General features: G+C 38.8%; 1 protein-coding gene across 1 annotated transcript in view; it reads right to left on the bottom strand.

Moving 5' to 3' along the window:
- Positions 1 to 18,248, bottom strand: part of FBN1 (fibrillin 1) — a 156,605-nt gene that overhangs the window by 98,539 nt on the left and 39,818 nt on the right. Inside the window, exon 6 of the mRNA XM_062584036.1 lies at positions 2,254 to 2,451. Within this exon, the coding sequence (XP_062440020.1) occupies positions 2,254 to 2,451 (198 nt within the window). The remainder of the gene's footprint in view (positions 1 to 2,253; positions 2,452 to 18,248) is intronic.

Here is an 18,248-nt window from a genome sequence, read left to right as displayed (position 1 = left end):
GTTGAGCTTCTCATTGGGATTGGTTTCTCTATAGAGACACAAGTTGAAGGAGATGATGCCTTCAAACCTCCCTTTATAAATCCCAGAGAGCCAGCTGTAACGTGTCTTGTAGTCTGAGAAGCACAATACTATGTCTGTACAAAAGGCCAAGAGGCAATTTCCCTGGGAGCAGGGAGTTTCACCAATGCCAAGGGGCATATTTGTGCCACATAGCAGAGCGTTATGTAAAGATCCCTGAGCCGACGAAATCAGGTCGGGAAGTGGAAGCAGCAGAGCCATGTCAGACCAGCGCGGTGCCCAAGCTAACGCTCGTGCTGGGAAGCACAGGGAGCTCGCGGAGCCGCCGCACCCGCTGACAAAGCCGCGCTGCTGCTGCGACTCAGGCTGGTCTCTCCCTAAAGCAATATGCAGTGTTTTAATAATAATCATCATGCCAAATTTCATGGCTCAGTATTAACTTGAAAAAAAAAAAAAAAAAAACCTAGAACTCATGCTCCTGAGTCACAACGTCTGTTTCAAAATCCCACCTTTTGGCTTTCATTTTCGTACTTTGTATCTTTAAAATCTCAGCTGTGATATTAACTTAACTTTCGGCCAGAAAGACAAAGTCAAACTGTGGGCAGCAATATTTACTTTTTAAAACAAGCTTGCCCCCACCCCCTCTGTTTTATTTTTTTCCGATTTATCCACACAATTATAGCGGTTTCTTCTTCTCTTCAGAGAACCTGGATTTTATTTAACCTGCTTTCCTTTATTTAGATTGAATATGGATGTGAAATCCCTGAAATGTCTTCAGTCTGAATGAATGTTATCTGATTTCAAAAGGACTGGATTTAGTACAATTGCATGAAAAATAAAGCTAATATGTGGTTCCATAGCAAATCTGTTGAAATTACGAACACATTACAGGAGAGCAGATCAACTGGAAAGTACAAGTCAAACATGCAGGGCCAAAACTCTGTTGGCACTGTGTACAGATTAGCATAAATGTAGCTGCATGCTAAGAAATGTGCAGCAAGCAGAGACAGCCTGTGCAAAACCATCGGAGAGGTCACCGCAGCTTTTCTGGGACACAGACATATGAGGGATATGAGTAGGTGTGGCGTGAGGTCAGGGGTGTGGGCCACATATTTATGCACACAGAATCTCAGAGCTGTCCAGAATGCCGGTTCACAGATTTCTGCACGGTTTAGCCCTGACCTTTAACAGTGAGGGGGGCACCATTGCCACACAACGGCTGAGGCTAAAATACGAGTACATCACGTAGCATAAGCAAACATGCCCATCTCACAGTTCATCGTGCCTGTCTGCAGGCACCAAACAGGACTTGGCCTGTGATAGAGGATAACTACATTTTTATTGCAATGGAATGCCTTGAAGTTCTTCACAGGAATGTCATGATTAAATGAAATTACTAATAAACTTATAATCTTTATCTCTCCCATTTTCAAAAAATGCTGTATCTTATTTGAAAATGTTAGACAGATTGAAGTAAGCTAGTCCCAAAGATATGGTCCTGGGAATTTATAATCTACATCAGTTTAATACATAGCTGCCCCTGTTAACTTTCTCCTGTTTCCTGCCAGACATCCAGACAATAAAAGAATTTATACAGCTGGAAGTATTAGAATAAAAGCCAAAAGCAGTGTAAGGACTTTCTATGGTAAGGCATGCTCAGAAAGAAGCAGGCAACATCTGGGTGGATTTTACGATTTGAAACAAATGCAAACTGCATTTCCAAAATTGTATAAAATATATAATACGGCATTTCAAATGGCACAACATGCTCTTTTTTCCAGGTCGAAGCAGTGTAGCTCAGGAGATAAGACTCAAGACGAATCCAAACCCAACAATTTTGAGCTAAAAAATCCACAACAAATAAATGGAACAATATCATCATAGACTGATTTCTGCATGTTTTGAGTGCTGTTTAAAACTGAATAAATTCCTCCAAGGAATGGTCCAGTGGTACCCACAGAAAAACACCCTTACAGAACCAAATGAAAGGGCTGCTGGCAGTAAGAAATTCATTAAGATGCTGGCTGTTCTCACATGACCTAAGTTACTAACGTACTCGCTTGAACATCGGGCACTCACTGAATCATGAAGTAATGTATCTGACAATGTTTTTCCATTCTTCACACATATAGCAGAGAATGGCTTAGAACAGGTTATTCACAGCAGTGTAACTCAATTAACATTAATCCAGTAACAATTTCAGCAGCTTTTGGGGAAGCTTTGCTGCTAACTTACCTTGACAGGCTCCGGTTCGAATGTTTGGAATGAAACCTCGGCGGCAGGGATGCGGCTGGGCAGGACACATTTCGCAGGGGTGGCCCCAGGCTCTCCCAACAGTCGCACAGCACAGGGTTTTTGTGCAGACGATTCCACTGAGCTGTCCTTGGCACATCTGGTTGGTCACCAAAGTGAAGCACGGGCCAGTCCTATAATCTGTGCCAAAGACAGGAAACCTAATCAGCATCACAATACAAATATATGACAAAACTTGTAATAAAGCATAATAGCAACAGACTTGGGCAAGTCTTCTGCTCATAAATTCCCCACCTTACTCAACAATCCCACTTGCCAGTGTTGTACTGAGGATTCTTCTCAAGTTTATTTGTCATTCAAATCTATTGAGAATAAGCAGCTCTGTGAACCAGGAATACTAGATACTTAAGATTCTCCAGGTCCCCTTTACAGCTTAGTTTAATCTCCAGTACTACAATTTGGGAGGTCTTTTCACCAGATTGAATCCAGGTTGTTTTAAATATTCAGTACATCAATTAAAATAATACTGATAAAAGAGCTAGGATATGTTTATTTCCACAAGTGTTGTTCTCGAATTAGTCTCAAGGGATGGAAATCCAGACTACAGGAAGTTTTTTGAGGACAGTTTGCACTGTTATTCAGCCATATGCCGTACCAGATATATGGGTAAGCTCTGCCTACAGCTGAACGGAGGGCATGTGGAACACATCTGCTTTGATTTGTTTATGGTAGGACAGGCCACTCATCCAACAGACAGAATTAAACTAAGATGTTAATAAAATACTAGTAGGCTTTATTTTGTTCCATTCTCCAAGGGCAACAACCAAACAGCAGTACTGCCAACTCCTGCTGTCTCCTACACATCCGGGGTGCACACTCCAGCTAATTCTTCACAAGTAACCCTAAAATGTTTTCCCATTGCAGTGCACCAAAACAGAGTCCAGCATCCCGAAAACAGAGCCAGCAGATTATGAACCTGATGTTCATCTGTACTGAAATAGTTACCAGCTACCCAAGTCAAGGTCACTATGCAATCCACACTGCCTTGTACTGATGACATCATGAATTCCTCCAGTTTCCATGCCACTTCCAAACTTTGTTAACAATTATATGTTTCCACTAGACCATTGATAAAATCTGTTCAACAGGGCAGAAGAACGAACTAATCCCTTCCCCACCTGCTCCATAGGACTCTTGTGGGACAAACACTCCCAGATTGCTCCCAAATCAAGTGTACCTTGAAACCTATTATTTAACTAATCTTTAATCAAGTCTAGGGATGCTATGTCAATATATTATAATTCTGCTAACTAATCAAGCCACTCTTTCATATAGTAAGTAAAATTAAGTTCTCTAAGATATCCAGTAGTTATAATATCCTATACTGCTGTCATTATATTTATCAAAAAAACCCTGTTCAAAAAGAATAGTAAATCAAATTGAAAGATCTATTTCTGATAAACTTGTACTAAATGATCCTACTTATCACCTACTCTTCACTAACTCTATACAGAAAGTCCTGAATTGCTATTCTATCCTTCATCTGTTTAACAGACCTATAATTTCCCAGATCATCTCCTTTTTTTCCTTTAAAATTACTGGAAAAACATAATTTTCTTCCACTTTCTGGAATTTTGCCCTCTGCTTCAAGATACATGGAAAATTAACCTGCATGATTCTGAGAACCCTTTGGCTAGCTCTTTTAAGTCTCCCTGATGCCTGATACCTGGACTAGCTGTACAAAAAATATCTCAGTGCAATTACTTTTATTTAATATTATCCTCAGATGTTACCAGTTTTCAAACAGTTTGTTCTGACCTGTCCCCTCCAAACAGTGCAACTGCATTTACTGAACACCATTCCCTACTCTTCCTTATCACCTCCTTATCACTGGAAAGTCTGTCAGGCTCATCTTGAAATGGGTCAAAATTCTGGAAAACATTTCTCATATTCTTGGTTATTTAATTCCTTTTTATTGCCTTGATTTTTCTGGCATCATATTTCTCATCACGTCCCTTCACTTCCCATATTAACTTCCTAAACTGCAACTTCTACAAAGTTTTTCTTTTCCCATTTTTAAGTATTTTTGTTGTTACTTTGGAAGCATGTAGTACAAAAGTAAGTGTTACTATCTTCTGTCTGTGCACAATAAACATATATGAGTCACAATCACTTGTATCTAATGCATCGAAAAATTTTAGTTCCAAGATCAATTTCTCATGCTTGACAAAAATGAGGTCTAAAAGAGATTTCCACCTTATGGTAGGTAAAGTTTCTAACATTAAAACCATAGATGACAAATTCTTCAGGAACTCTGCAATTTTGTGCTCAGACATGAAACCTCCAGCATACCTCCTCAGAATGAAATCCCTCATGCCAGATTGTCCATATACAGTTCATACATAGCGGTTAAATAATGAGTTATCTTGTTCCCTGTTGCAATGAGAAGCATGCATCACACGGTATTGAATGCCCCATCTTATATTTTATTTTAGAATATGAATGAATCAGCATTTAGGATCACTTGCTTTCAAACTACAAAATGATCTAGCAATGGCTAATATGACTTAGAAATATTGCGAATCCAGTGAAGTTAACTTCATAATCATGCAAATTCTTTCACGAGGTTTCAGTAACAAAAAGTAGGTCAAATATGTGTTCAAAACCAAGCAAATCCTACTCCTCTTTGTTATTATTTGAATTCGCAGACTTTAGTATGGAGAATTACAGAATTTCTCTTCATCTAGACCTTTGCCTTCATAAATTTTATTCTTGATACTCAGTTTTATGCCAAATACCACTTTCCTTCTGTTTTCTCAAATATAGACTTCCACCTTTTAACAAAGATGTTCCTTTGGCTTTTTACTGGAAAATTCGCAAGGCCAGAAAATGCATGAACAAAAGATCTTTGAGATGTACACACTTACACCTGTGGCCACAGAGAAATCCACAGGTTTCAAGCTCAAATTTCTTATACAGAGGATTAATTGAAAGAGGTCTAAAATTAGAATACTCTTTATATTAAGTTAAAGCCTTTCTGATATGTTACAAGATGAAAGCCTAAGAAATGGAAAGGATTCCACTAAACACTGGAAAATGGAAGACTAACAGTATAACAGGTAAAGAGATGAATTACGCTGATCTCAAAAGAGGCAGTGACGCCTAGGGTCTATGTTACTAGGCACTGACTTGGAATATAAGCTTTAAAACCCCAACCTATGTTTTATAATGATGAAATTCCTTACAGGTTTATGACATTTGAAATGATTCAACCCACCTCATGGCTAAAGCTCAAATGAAAGGTTGCAAACGATCAGTCAGGAGTGGAAAAGAGAGGAGGGGGTAAAATACAGCCAGAAAAGCTGTTACACAGCTTTTTACATTTTTTCACGGGTGACTTCCTTTTAATTTTGGAAAGTGCTGAGACTTGAAATGATTTTATTAAATAATGATTTTTTTAAAGCTGTGCAACTAAAAAATTCAAATGTTTTAAGTCATTTCTGATGAAAACTTTTGCATGTGCAAGCAGCCTTCAATAACACATTAGCCATTATGTGCACATAACAATTTTATCTGTTCCTTCAGTTACTTACTAGTTATTTCTACAAGTAGTAACTCCAAAGGGAGCCACATACAACTGAGAAGAGGGAAGAAACTGTAAAATCTCTTTAAGTTTGTACACTGTCAAAAAGAGTAAGAAGGGCAATGCAATGAAGCTTGTTTACATCACGCGAGAATCCAGCCTATTAAGTCCAAGAGAAAGAATCACGTTGCCTTTTGCTTCATAGCTAATTCCTGGTTTAGCCACAATGATCAAACAATTTTAATTATCCTCTTGAAAAACTCTTTACGTTCATAAAGCCACCAGAGAGGCTGCCGAAACATGTAGCACTGGGAGGCTTTGATCGAAACCAAGCACAGCAATGCATACTGAGAATTGCTCCAAGTAGTGCTGGACAGTACCATCGAGACTCTGAGCACTAGGTTATCAGCAAGGCTTTCGACACCAGATACACATCTGTGAGCCCTTACGCCCCTCAGTTCCTGTTAACCTCTGTTTCTTTTCAAGGACAACATACATTTTAATGTAAAGATAGAGCTTAAAAATCATTTTTAATAAATAAAAGTCAGATTAAACAATTAGGCTACAGTAAGGATGCTGGATGAAATTCTGGTTGCTTTCCCCTCCAAGATTTGTTCCATACAAATCTTCTATGAAGAGCTCTTGACAGTTCAAATTAACAGTCTGATTTTGCAAACTGATAGGCACCTGCTGGGGAGGCCAACCCACTCCGCCTCTTAAAATAAACTGGAGATGAATAGGTTCAAAGCTCACAGGAACCCCAACAAGGTAGCAGTTATCATGATCAAGACCCCGCTACTCAAAATAGGAAAATGCCATTGCGTGCCATCATAAAGATAGGTACCATAATATAACAAGTGCAGCTTTTTCAGCTCACGACACCCTGTTGACCCAGCTCCTGCAGCTCCTAGTTAGGACCATATGGGAGGAGGCTGGCGAAGCAGCGAGCCCAGAGCACTGCTTGGTCGGCCAGTGCATCCCTCCGAGCTGTTCCACGTTCCACCAAGGCAAATGCTGCGTGACCTCCAAAACTTAGCCAAAACTGCCGTGTAACTGCAACTACCCTCAGCAATACAAACTGGCAACTCCCCCTTTCTTCGGCACAGGGGAAAAGGAAAAGAAAGAATAGTCCGTTATCATGCAAAGAATAAAGAGAATAAAAAAAAGTGCTCTAAGGCAGATGAAATACCATCAAGCTAATCTTTATTACAGCTTCCTTCCCTGCCTAATAATAATTTTGTTTCTGCTGTTTGGTTGGCTGAGGGTTTTTTTAACACTAGGGATGAACGATCATTTGGCCCAGAAGTGGAACTGTGCAACAACACAAAGGACGCAATCCACTCAGCAGAGCATTACTACTACTCAGCATTACTCACGTGTGGCCTGTTGCATTTGACACTCCATGTCGCTGCTTGTTCAGGGATCACACAAGAGTATTGGGACCCCCTGTACTTGAGAACATTCGTTGGGAAATCAGTCTCACAGAGCCAAAGAATAAAACTAGCTAAAAGGCTGGCAGTCTGATTTTCAAGCAACAGAATTCTTTTAATGCAACACAACTTCACAGGTAAATACAGCCTCAGAGGGCTCCATGGATTCCACAGAATGAATTTGTGCTTCTAAGCAAAGGTATGATTTTTTGAAAATTATCCTCATTTTTGTAGTAGCATATGAAACTAGAATCTCCAACCTAACAGAATGCGTAGACAGCAAGAAAGGGTTTGCTATAATCTACCGGGGAACAAGACAGAGAGAGCAGAAGACTGTCCATGGTATAAGCCACGTCCTCTTGAACTGCAAGGAAGAGAAGTAATGAAGGAAGCATAAGTGAAGCAGATTCCTTCCTTCTAAGGCTGGCCAAAAACTAGTACCTAATCAAACTTGTCAGAAGGAAATTAGGTCTAAAGAAGAAGGTCTAAAAGATATTTAACAATATCTTTTGTAACCTAGCCTGTGAACAGTTTCTATCATTATCAGTTCAGTAAGCAAGATAGCATACCTACAGACTCCCATGTAAACAGGGTCACCAAAAGCTCTCTGAAATAAAGCAGACTGAACCAAAGAGTGTCAGAGGAAAGAACAACTGGAGGGAGTGTCTTCAGCTAACGCTGAAACTTAAAAGGCAAAATTCAACTTTATTTTCTCTCAAGCATCCATAATGTGTATTTCTAATGGAAATGTACTTTATAGTAACTGTTTTTCAGTTGATTTTTCCTTAAGCACAGAGAAGAATTTTAAATGGCAAGAGAACTACAAGCTGAAAAAAAATTACTGGGTAATTAAAATACAGCACACTATAGTCAAGTACAAGTACGCCATCAGAAATCTAGCTTCATTTTCCCATTCTTCCTCCCCCACCTAGAATGGCAGATGTGGAGAATGCTACATATAAGAAAACAGCACATCTTCATTAAAGAGATGTGAACATATCAGCTCAAGTGTCACTGATAATAATGAGGATGATGAGAAACATAAAAGAGGATGACAAGAATCACATCAAGCAAATTATGTTTTGTGATTTTTGGCACGTAGGTAAAGATAATATTAAAAAAAAAAAAAAGCTAGGCTTCGCTGAGCTATGAATGAAGAATCTTAAATGAATCCTAAAAATAGGCATATATAATCATATTTACCTACACAACAAAGATTCTAAGCAGATCCAGCTGTACATACACAAACAAAACTTCTATCAATTTTCATGATTAAGAACCAGGAATGGAATAAATGTGTATGAAATACTCTTAACAAATCTGAAGTAAACAACAACAGCATGGATATGGTGAGAAGCATCAACTCTTAAAACTGAAGTTCTTTGAGAAAGCCTTGTTTCTTGATAGGATTGGAATCCATACTTTACATCACTTTCACTATACAAACAACTACAGTTTTAATGGGAAAACAAGAGTTTCCATCACCATGTTTTGCAGTGTTCCAACCACTGCTCTCTCTTCAGACAAAGCTGCAATACATTTACGGATGATGGAGAAAAGCATTAACATGCCTCATTTCAGGAGGTAGTATGTGTTACGCCTGCAATGAGAATTTTTGCAGTAAAATTTCAGGAATTACAGAGAGTGAGATACGACCACAAATTGACTGTAGCAGTGAACAACAGCATAGCACAGAGGGTTACAGAAAACAAAGACTCAGCACTTCATGCTCAATTTCCAAAGCACTTACGTTCTTCCAAGTGATTTTAGGTATTTTCAGACATGCTAAGCTCTCCTGATAAGGAGAGAGAGAACAAACAGAATGCTTTACACATATATCCCTCCCAGAAGGTTATGGCAAATTTGTGTGTGTCACTGTACTGGTGAAATGGGAAAAGGCAATATGCTTGTGCTCCACTTTCATTTGTAAAGTGTCCCCCTCAGCTGCTTGTAGGCTATCATGAAAACATGTTTTGCACGGACACAGGACTTTCTGGCTTTGAAGTGCTGGTCAAAAAAGTGAATGACCATAGTTAGGAACCCTTGGGATAAGTATTATTTACCTCCAACTTTCCTAACAGGGGACATGTCACACATCTCACCTCACAGACCAATTCAGTACTGTATATAGGACACAGCATTCCCATGTCATCCCAGTGCGCTGACTTCCAACCATTTAAAAATCCAGATGCAGTAATTCCCTGTTCACAGCTGACGCTGAAATGCCCGTTGATAAACATGTCCAATCACAACACTCCTCCTTCCACGTGGGCCATGTCCTCAAGCAATTACTCACCGGGCAACCATCCCCATCCTCTCCTTCCCCCAGACATACTCCATTACTCATCCTCGTCAGATCCCAGTGTGTCATCACTGGAAAGTACATGGCAAAGGTATCAGAAGGCATTCAGAAGGAAAGAAAACAAAACTTTGTAAATATTTTAAACCTTATTTCCTACAATGTCTAAAACTTCCTACCAATGAGGTTTGGTGAGGTTAGCTGTGGCAGATGAAGAAATATCACCATCCCACTCCTGTCTGCTCTCGTCCATGCTACTGGAGAGACAACTCCACATATTAAGACTATGTCTCAGCTGCTTCAGGGTACAGTCCAACACAGAGTTTAAACTGCTGAGATTCAATACAGGTTAGTGCCAAGATGTCATTGGAACTGGGGACTCAAAGAGCACCCACTCAGACCCTACCAGGCAAGAGTGCAAATCTGGCAGCAGAACTGCCTTAAAATCCCACAGCTATGCAACAAAGGAGACAAATCAGCTCTGAGATGCCTCTCATCATTTTAACAGGAGTAAAAAACCACCATGGAGGCGCGCACACTTGCAGTACCGAGCTCCCACTGGTATAATAACCCTTTGTTCTGTATTAGTTAACCACAGAAGTTAGTTACTGCCTCATACATTCCTGTCCTAGGGATACTATCCCCTAATTCATGATTCTGATGACCCTAGTTCTGCACATCTTCCTCACCTTTGCTTGTTGGAAATTGTTCTCATATACTGACTTGCTGGCACACTTCAGCCTAAATTTATTTTCCATGCCGTAAGTCTCTTCACAAATCCATTGCTGCACAGATGATGTGTTTAACATGTCTATCTAGCAAATATTATCTGGTCTTCCTAGGATGCTGGTTGAAGAATAGGACTTTTAAATAACAGCTTACTAACCATTAGCATTAGTAAAACTAACACTATCTTTTTATCAGTTGCATTTGATGTACAGAACAACTCAGGTTGTCCATTTTAAAAAGTATTTTGGCAATCTATTTTCAAGAACAAATATACAACTATTTTCATGCCAATTTTGTTCTTGCAACTGACCCAGTTCTTGAAGTCTGTAACTGAGAAGTAATAACATTATAGTAATAAAATTTAAAAAAGTTCAAAAAATTATTATAGAATTGGAGTGATTTGTTGTCATTTTAATCCAACACACAGACTAAGCATTTCACCAAAATCAAGGCTTTAGCTCTGTTTTTCCCAATTATGTGCGGCAGCAGTCCAAATACAGAAAATTGTTACCACATTTTATTCTTTTCCATGATGAAGAAAACAGTAAGCAATGCTGCTAAATGCAGAAGAACTTCTCATTTCTGAATAATCAGATACCTGACAAACTCTATCCTACCCTACTTTGCTGTATAAGCTACAAAGGAACATTTCTTTGTAGATTTTAACAATAGATTGTAGATTTCCAATTTTCTTCCACAGGCTAACAACAATAAAATAAAATTCTGAATTGATTCCGACTCTCTTTTTGCTAAAAAGTAACTAGCTTTGGTGACATATTTATTGTCAAGACCAGATGATTATTAAGGAGAATGGGTTCAACTGAAATATTCTGTAAGTTTCTCTTAAAAAGAACAAGTTGGCTGAAGTTTATTACTTCTTTTTAAATAAGAGAGTTCTTAAGAAGTGCCACGTTATAGAAACTCTCTTAACATACCACAAAGAATTAACTATTAAATAGCAAGCTAAATACAAAGCTAGTAGACGAGCTCTTTGAGTTTCTTTTTCTATTTGGCTCCAGAAGACCTTGACTATAAAATAGCTGAGACTATCCAAAAGCAGTGCAAACTGTGTAAGAAAAATAGATCCTAATGAGTTACAGCATATTAAATAGACCAACATCCAAAGAAAGGGAAAATGCTTTCAGACAATGCAACAGCTTTAAAGAGATACTGCCCACATTCAAAAAGGAGCAAGAGAGGTATAATACATTAGAAATAATGGGGATTTTTTTAATATAGATGTTCCTCTGCAGTATATTGAAACCAAATACAATTGCAGAGGACCACATCGAAACTCAGTCCAGAACCGAAAACGGGTTATAAATAACAAAGGGGAGGTGAGAGGAAGGAAGCCAGCCGATCTCACTGTTCAAGCTAAGTGAAACACGAAGAGCAAACGTACAGCAGGAATGATGACAAGTCGACACTGCTTCAGAATGGATCACTTGAAAAGAAGGCAGTAAATATAATAATGATGTTTTAGGTGTTGGTATGTATATATTATCATAATGACATACGGACAAAAGCCTTGTGGTCCTAATAGAATGCAGAACTTCTAAAGTTCTGGCAGCTCTTATAACAAGGTAATTAGAGCAATCAACAATTTCTTCTTCCTCCATTATAACAGCTGCCAGGAATTATCTGGCTTGTCCTAAGAAAGCTCCCTCCTTTCTATAACCAGAAAGAATCAGCACTCCTGAGAAATTATAGCAGTGGAAAAGCTTCAACCCTGCAAAAGGAAGGGACGTGTAGATTACATCTCAGTGAAGACTCTCTTCAGATGGCAGCCAGCTACCCAGTCAAATTTCTTCAGCCAGGTACTTGCCCTGGCTGAATTTATATATTCTCAGTACTTCTCATATGTATGTATTTTTAGTGATATGATTTTAATGATGATAGATTAGATACAATGTAAAAAAATGGTCTTTTTTAGTACCCTAAAGGCCTTGGAATATCTAACCTTGGTCTTTTGAGTAAGGTTGTAACAGAGTTTTACGTTTTAACTAGTTTGTTAACTGCAAGCAGAAAGCTATTTGAAAACAATGATAGCATACAATATTTTCAGATACAGTACTTACAGATTTTTACAGAATGATTTTATTTCATGACTACAAAATAACCCCCGTAAGTCTCAGGAAGTGTTACAAATTTAAATTGATAACATACAAAAATTACTTCAGACACTATTACTTCACTTCTAAAACTCTACAGTGAAACAAATCAACTACTTGATTGAAATACCATGCAACCGTTTGTCTCAGAGGATCAGGTTCCATCCCCAATGAAACTGTGGCATCACTCTGTGTGTACACCAATGTAATCAGGACCAGAATCTGGCTCATTTTGCATAACCACATATATGGGATTCACATTAAGACTGTGGTCCAAAAACTAAATGCAGTAATAACATGCACTAGTTAACTCTGAATAAATCTGATAGTATCTTTGTTGAAATGTTATGGAAAACATGCCACAATTCTGAAATTATCTCATGCACTCAATACCTATTACTGGAAGTAGAGAAATGCTTTTCTCCATGAAAGCAAATGATCTAATCTTGACAGACAAGCATTTTCATCTAAGCAAGTATAATTCTATTAAATACATACATATTATACCCACCAATATCAAGTGTACAGGATACTAATACTTGTTTATGTCACTACTCTGTAAATTTTCTGTACGATCTTGGAGATATTACTATGCACCCTACTTCTCAATTATTATTCTTCTAGTTTTCTTTGGATTTTAAAGATAGTCAACAAGTCTAGTGTTCTCTCTTCTTTATCACTTTACCAAGGTACTTCCTAAAATAAAATAATATTAATCTGGAATTAATGGATTTGATTAATGGAGTTCAGATCAGTAAGGTTCCAGAATATATATCAACGCAAACAGATAAATGAAGTAATTTTTACTGGAAGGATGGAGGAGAAAGGAAACAAGGGTTCAACAAATGAACCAGGCTGTCTGTGGATAGCTAATTGCAGCACTGCCAGGAACTAAGAGCTCTGCCCATTCTCTGCATACTTCAACAGAGTAATTCTAACTGCATACAAAAATGGGAGATACCTGTTGAATGAGGACGATGGAAACACATGGGTCTGCCCTCCTCCTCATACTTTTTTCTCTTTCATTTGAGATACAGGTGATTAAAACAGTTTTATTACACTCTGGCTACAGAGACTCTCAAAAAGATACAGAAATATTCACAAAATAATAGGAATCTCCCAAACTACAAGCCTCACTAACTCCCAACATAGGAGTACTTTATCTTTGACTAACATGAGTACATTAGCCTGTTAAGCCACCTGAGCCTCTCTCTCTCAACTCGCACTGCAAGGTATAACACACGACTTAGCCTCATGTAAGGCATCACTATTCCTACCTCATGATACAACAGCAGGACCAGAACCTGAAGTGTATGAGAATTACAGACACCCTATAATACAGAAGTGCTTTAGATATATTTCCATTCTTAAAATTCATTCAAATGCCTTGCAATTAAGTATGCTATTTATAGGTTTAACTATGCTATTTATAGATTAAACTACAATTTATGTAAAATCTGCAGAGCCTTTAGAGGCTTTGTTTCTCTTCACAGATGAAAGTATCTGCAGAAACTGCTGATGATCCAGATGCCTGTCTAATACATAATAGTTCACAGCCTTACAAAACACTGTGTATAAAAGAATGGAAACTGCTTTTTGGTCTACTTTCTACACTGACATACGGAAGAGGAGGGATCGTCTTGTGGTTGAGACACTTGGCTGGGACTGAGATGACCTGGGTTCAGTTTCAGACTCTGCAGCAGACTCGCTGTATGTCCTTACATAAGTGACTTAATCTCCATGTATATTAGCTCCCCACATGTAACATGGGCTGCCAATACTTCTGGATGCTGTTGGGGTTTTTTCCTCCTCAGACTACAGAGACCTTGGGACAGAGATCCGTGCGTTTGTTTTCTATAAAGGCAGCCCCACGCTGAATTCAGACCTCTTGGCATTATTGTGACAGAATATCCTTTAAGCAACATTTTTCATGTTGAGATCTTTCGGGTTTTATTTTTATGTTCAAATAACTGTCAACTTCTAGAAAAGACAAGGAATTAGCTCCTGAGATTTGCTGGGCCGGGCAAGTGTAACAGCAGTAGAACACATTCCACAAAGCAACTCATGCATAATCAATTAGGTAGTCTAATTAATTTTCCAACTCAATAGATTCTATGAACTACTTTTTAGGCAGAAATATATATGTACTGAACACACATGTGCAAAAGCAATACAAAAACTTTTAAAATCATAAAGAAGACAGATGAGATTTACTTGAAAGGAAGGGGATGCTACATGGGAACGATGTCCCCTCACATGGGATTCGTATTTCAGACATGAAAAGAGAAAACACATACTGAGGAATAACAGTATTTTTCAGTTGACAATAATGTGTATTTACCATTAGGGACTGACATGTTAATCAATACTTATAATGATTTATGATATTATGTATCCATAATCAGAGTGAATAAAAATATTGGCTACATTGGCCACGCAGAAAGAAAAGGCAGAAGAAGTGGTTAGAAAATAGGTTTGAACAAACCAGGAACAAAAAGTAGGGATATTTATGGGTCTTTTAACCTGACATAAAGTGAGGTACACTATAGCATTTAACAACAGAACTCTGTTTCTGTAGTCCTATCTCAGGCAAAACTTCAATTAGCATCAGCAGAAACCCTGTTAGAATGAAAAATGCAGAATAAAATCTGAAACAAGTAAGGAAAAAATGGCCACAGAATTTCATGCCTTCTCTCACAGCATCTTCAAGCAAATTTTCAAATGTCATGAGTTTTGCTCATGCACTTCCTTTCCCATCATTGTGATCACCCAAAAATACTTATTCCACAGTAATATAATTAAGCATTTTTGAGACTACAATTGCAATTGTGATGTCTGGATGAAAACAGCGGGTTGTGGCATTTCTAAGAGTCCTAAGGGAGATGATAGTGAGTTATAGAGAATACACAGATACTTGTTAATTGGCAGTTATGGGAAAAATAATACAGAGGCTGCACAAAACACTTCTAATAGGTTTTTATCACAGGCATTTCCATGTAAGGGTAGACTAGATTCACACAGGAATTTACAAAAATGCCTGGAACAAATAAAAAATGATAAACATAACCATCTCCCCAAACTAAAGCCTTCCCATTTCTCTGCAGTGTTGTGTCAGTAGCTGCATCAACCCTCTGTTTCAAATAAGTGGTAGCTAGATCCGACAAGCACACAAGAAAAAGGGGACGGCAAGATGTCAAAAAGATGCACAACAGTCCAGATGCAGGGCAAAGCCAGAGCAGAAGGAGTTTAGGGAACAAGTGTGGAGGGGAAAAGGATGCAAAGATACAAAAAGCAAAAGAGCAGAAGGAAGAAAAACAGGAAGGCAGCAAAGAGGAGAAGGATCAAAGTGAATCTAATCAATGAGTGGGAGGCACAGAAGACAAGGAGAGATAAACAGCAGGAGTGAGCAGACACCACGTGTGCGAAGGGGAGAGAAGGACGGGGAAGGGAAGGAAAAGGCCGGCCAGCCGAGCGCTTTGCCAGCCAACCAGGAGAGGGAGGTTTGCCAGGACAGTCCAGCCAAATAACTAGTTAAAAAGGAGGTCCGGAGAGCCAGCTAATCGAGCGCAGCCTGCCAAGCAAAACCATCTAGGAAACAGATCTGAGTATCAAGCTGAGCCGGACGAGTCCCAGTCCCACCCTGGGAGCTGGGTGATGCCTCAGAAGCTGCGGTTTGCAGGGAGGCGGTGGGCATTAGCAGCACTCAAATTCACACTCTGTGAAGCAAAAAGACGCATGAGAATTTTATGGCAATGTGAGGAGTGTATCACTGATACGGTAGACTAGAACATCCCATCTGGCTATGCGCTCTGAAATACTATGTACTAGCTAGCACATATGACCACATATGAGTAAGTGATGACTACATACATCACAGCTATTAACCTCTTGTTTCCCAAAAGGGTTTTTTTTTCCCCACCTGTAGAGCTGATTTCCACATTCTTTTTCTGGCTTGATATTTTCAGGCTGATACGGTACAAATTATTTACCCTGGTATTATTCGCATAGTTCAGTGTCATGGTCTTAAATTAAGAAAAACAAATACAAGGCCAGTGATAAATGGTGGTATCAGTTAAAAAGGGATTACAAACCACATGAAGAGTGGCCTAATCCAGCTGCACTGATAACATACTGCTTATCTATTAAATTAGATAGGTCTTATCTATCCATCATAAAGAAAAAGAATGGAGAACACTGAAGAAAGAGAAATTAAAATTGCAGCTTTCTAATGGATTGTAAATTCTTGTGCTGTCTTACAAGGTAACTTTAACATGGCAAGAAAAATGGAGTAACTGAGCAGAATAAAACTATGACAAAAACGATTTAAAAACCATCTTTCAAAAAGAAAATAAACGAGTAGTTAGTGATACAAATTATTTCAAAGAAAGAGCTCTATTTCCAGATATCAGACTGCTAAGTATATCCTGTTCATTTTTATCTACCCAGCAAGTCTCCCTGCTGTAATTCAGCACCGTGCAAAGCACATACGGAGGTAAATGATGTTCTTATGAAGAAATCGGGATTCTGCAGGAACGGAACAGAAAAGGAACGGAAATGAGGTAATCTGTATGTGAGTAATGTCTCATTGCTTACCTTACCTTTCTGGATATAGGACCTAATCCACACCACTGAAATCCTTGAGTATCTTTTTTCTTCTAACTTCACTGGGCTTTGAATTAAACTGCTAGTAGTAAGTAGTTAGGAACCTGGCAGTCCAGTTCAACACCCTTAACCCCCTCAAGCCAAAAAAGATTCAGAGCTGAGACAGAGGATACCTTAGATATTAAAAGGCAATTTCTGCTTGGGATTTAGAGACTAGATCGACAGCACCAAAGGGTTCCCCTAACTGATAACAGGAGGCTGAGGAAGGGCAGTGGGATGGAGCTCTGCTCTACTGCCGGATAACAGCAAAGGGTTAAGAAGGGTGAGCATATAGACTACAGCATAATATAGTTTAAAGTTCCTCTGTGGGAGCTCTGGCATCTGTCTAAACTGCAGGGTTTAGCAATTACAGTGCCAATTTAAACTTGTAGTTTAAAATATAGGAAATATTTTCTTTTAATTTTTAATAGAACGGGTACATTTAGGAATCTAGGTGGTCACAGATACACACGTGCACGACTCACAGCAACACTAACGGAATGACAGACTATTCTGAGCGGTATCTAAAGTTTCAGCTGCTTCTAACCAGCGCTGTGGGAAAACTTTCAGGTGGCTTTAAAAAAATTCCCATAAAACAGTAGAAAGCTCATAATTTAAGACACTTCACTGGAAGAGAAAACTTCCCCCTGATTATCGGCAGTATTTTGCACTATATCCAAAAGTAAGATTGTTTCCAGAAATAATGTATTTTATCCACATAATTCCTGTCAGGAAAGTACCCGAACATCTATTTTAATAATTAAGCCTCAGGTTTCATACCACACTTCTGATAAATAAATTAGAAGTCAAAATAGAAAAATGTTTTTAAAGCATCAAATAATTTAGTCTTGTAAAATAAAATAAGCTTAGCATGGTTAAGCTGCCCTTATACACGAACCTTTTATTAGTGTCTGAATATACCATAAGTCTAAATTATAAAGATAATGTAATTTAGCCCATATGTTTGAAATGAGATAACCACTGGAGTGGAACTCTTGCCTGGCAAGTGTGCTGATCCTCCCCCCCGCCCCAGCTCCCCCAGCAGCATTAGGAACTTGAAATTGGATCAGCATCTTTTAAACAGCTGATTAAAAGCCCCGCTCACAGAAGTGACCTTGCTCACTTCTCCCACGCGCGTCGGGCTCTCCCGTGCAGGACGGCGCCGCACCGCCAGCCTGCCTGGG

This window comes from Rhea pennata, chromosome 10 (genome assembly GCF_028389875.1).
Source record: "Rhea pennata isolate bPtePen1 chromosome 10, bPtePen1.pri, whole genome shotgun sequence".
Lineage (NCBI taxonomy): Eukaryota > Metazoa > Chordata > Aves > Rheiformes > Rheidae > Rhea > Rhea pennata.
This window is presented reverse-complemented; position numbering and strand designations above follow the sequence as displayed.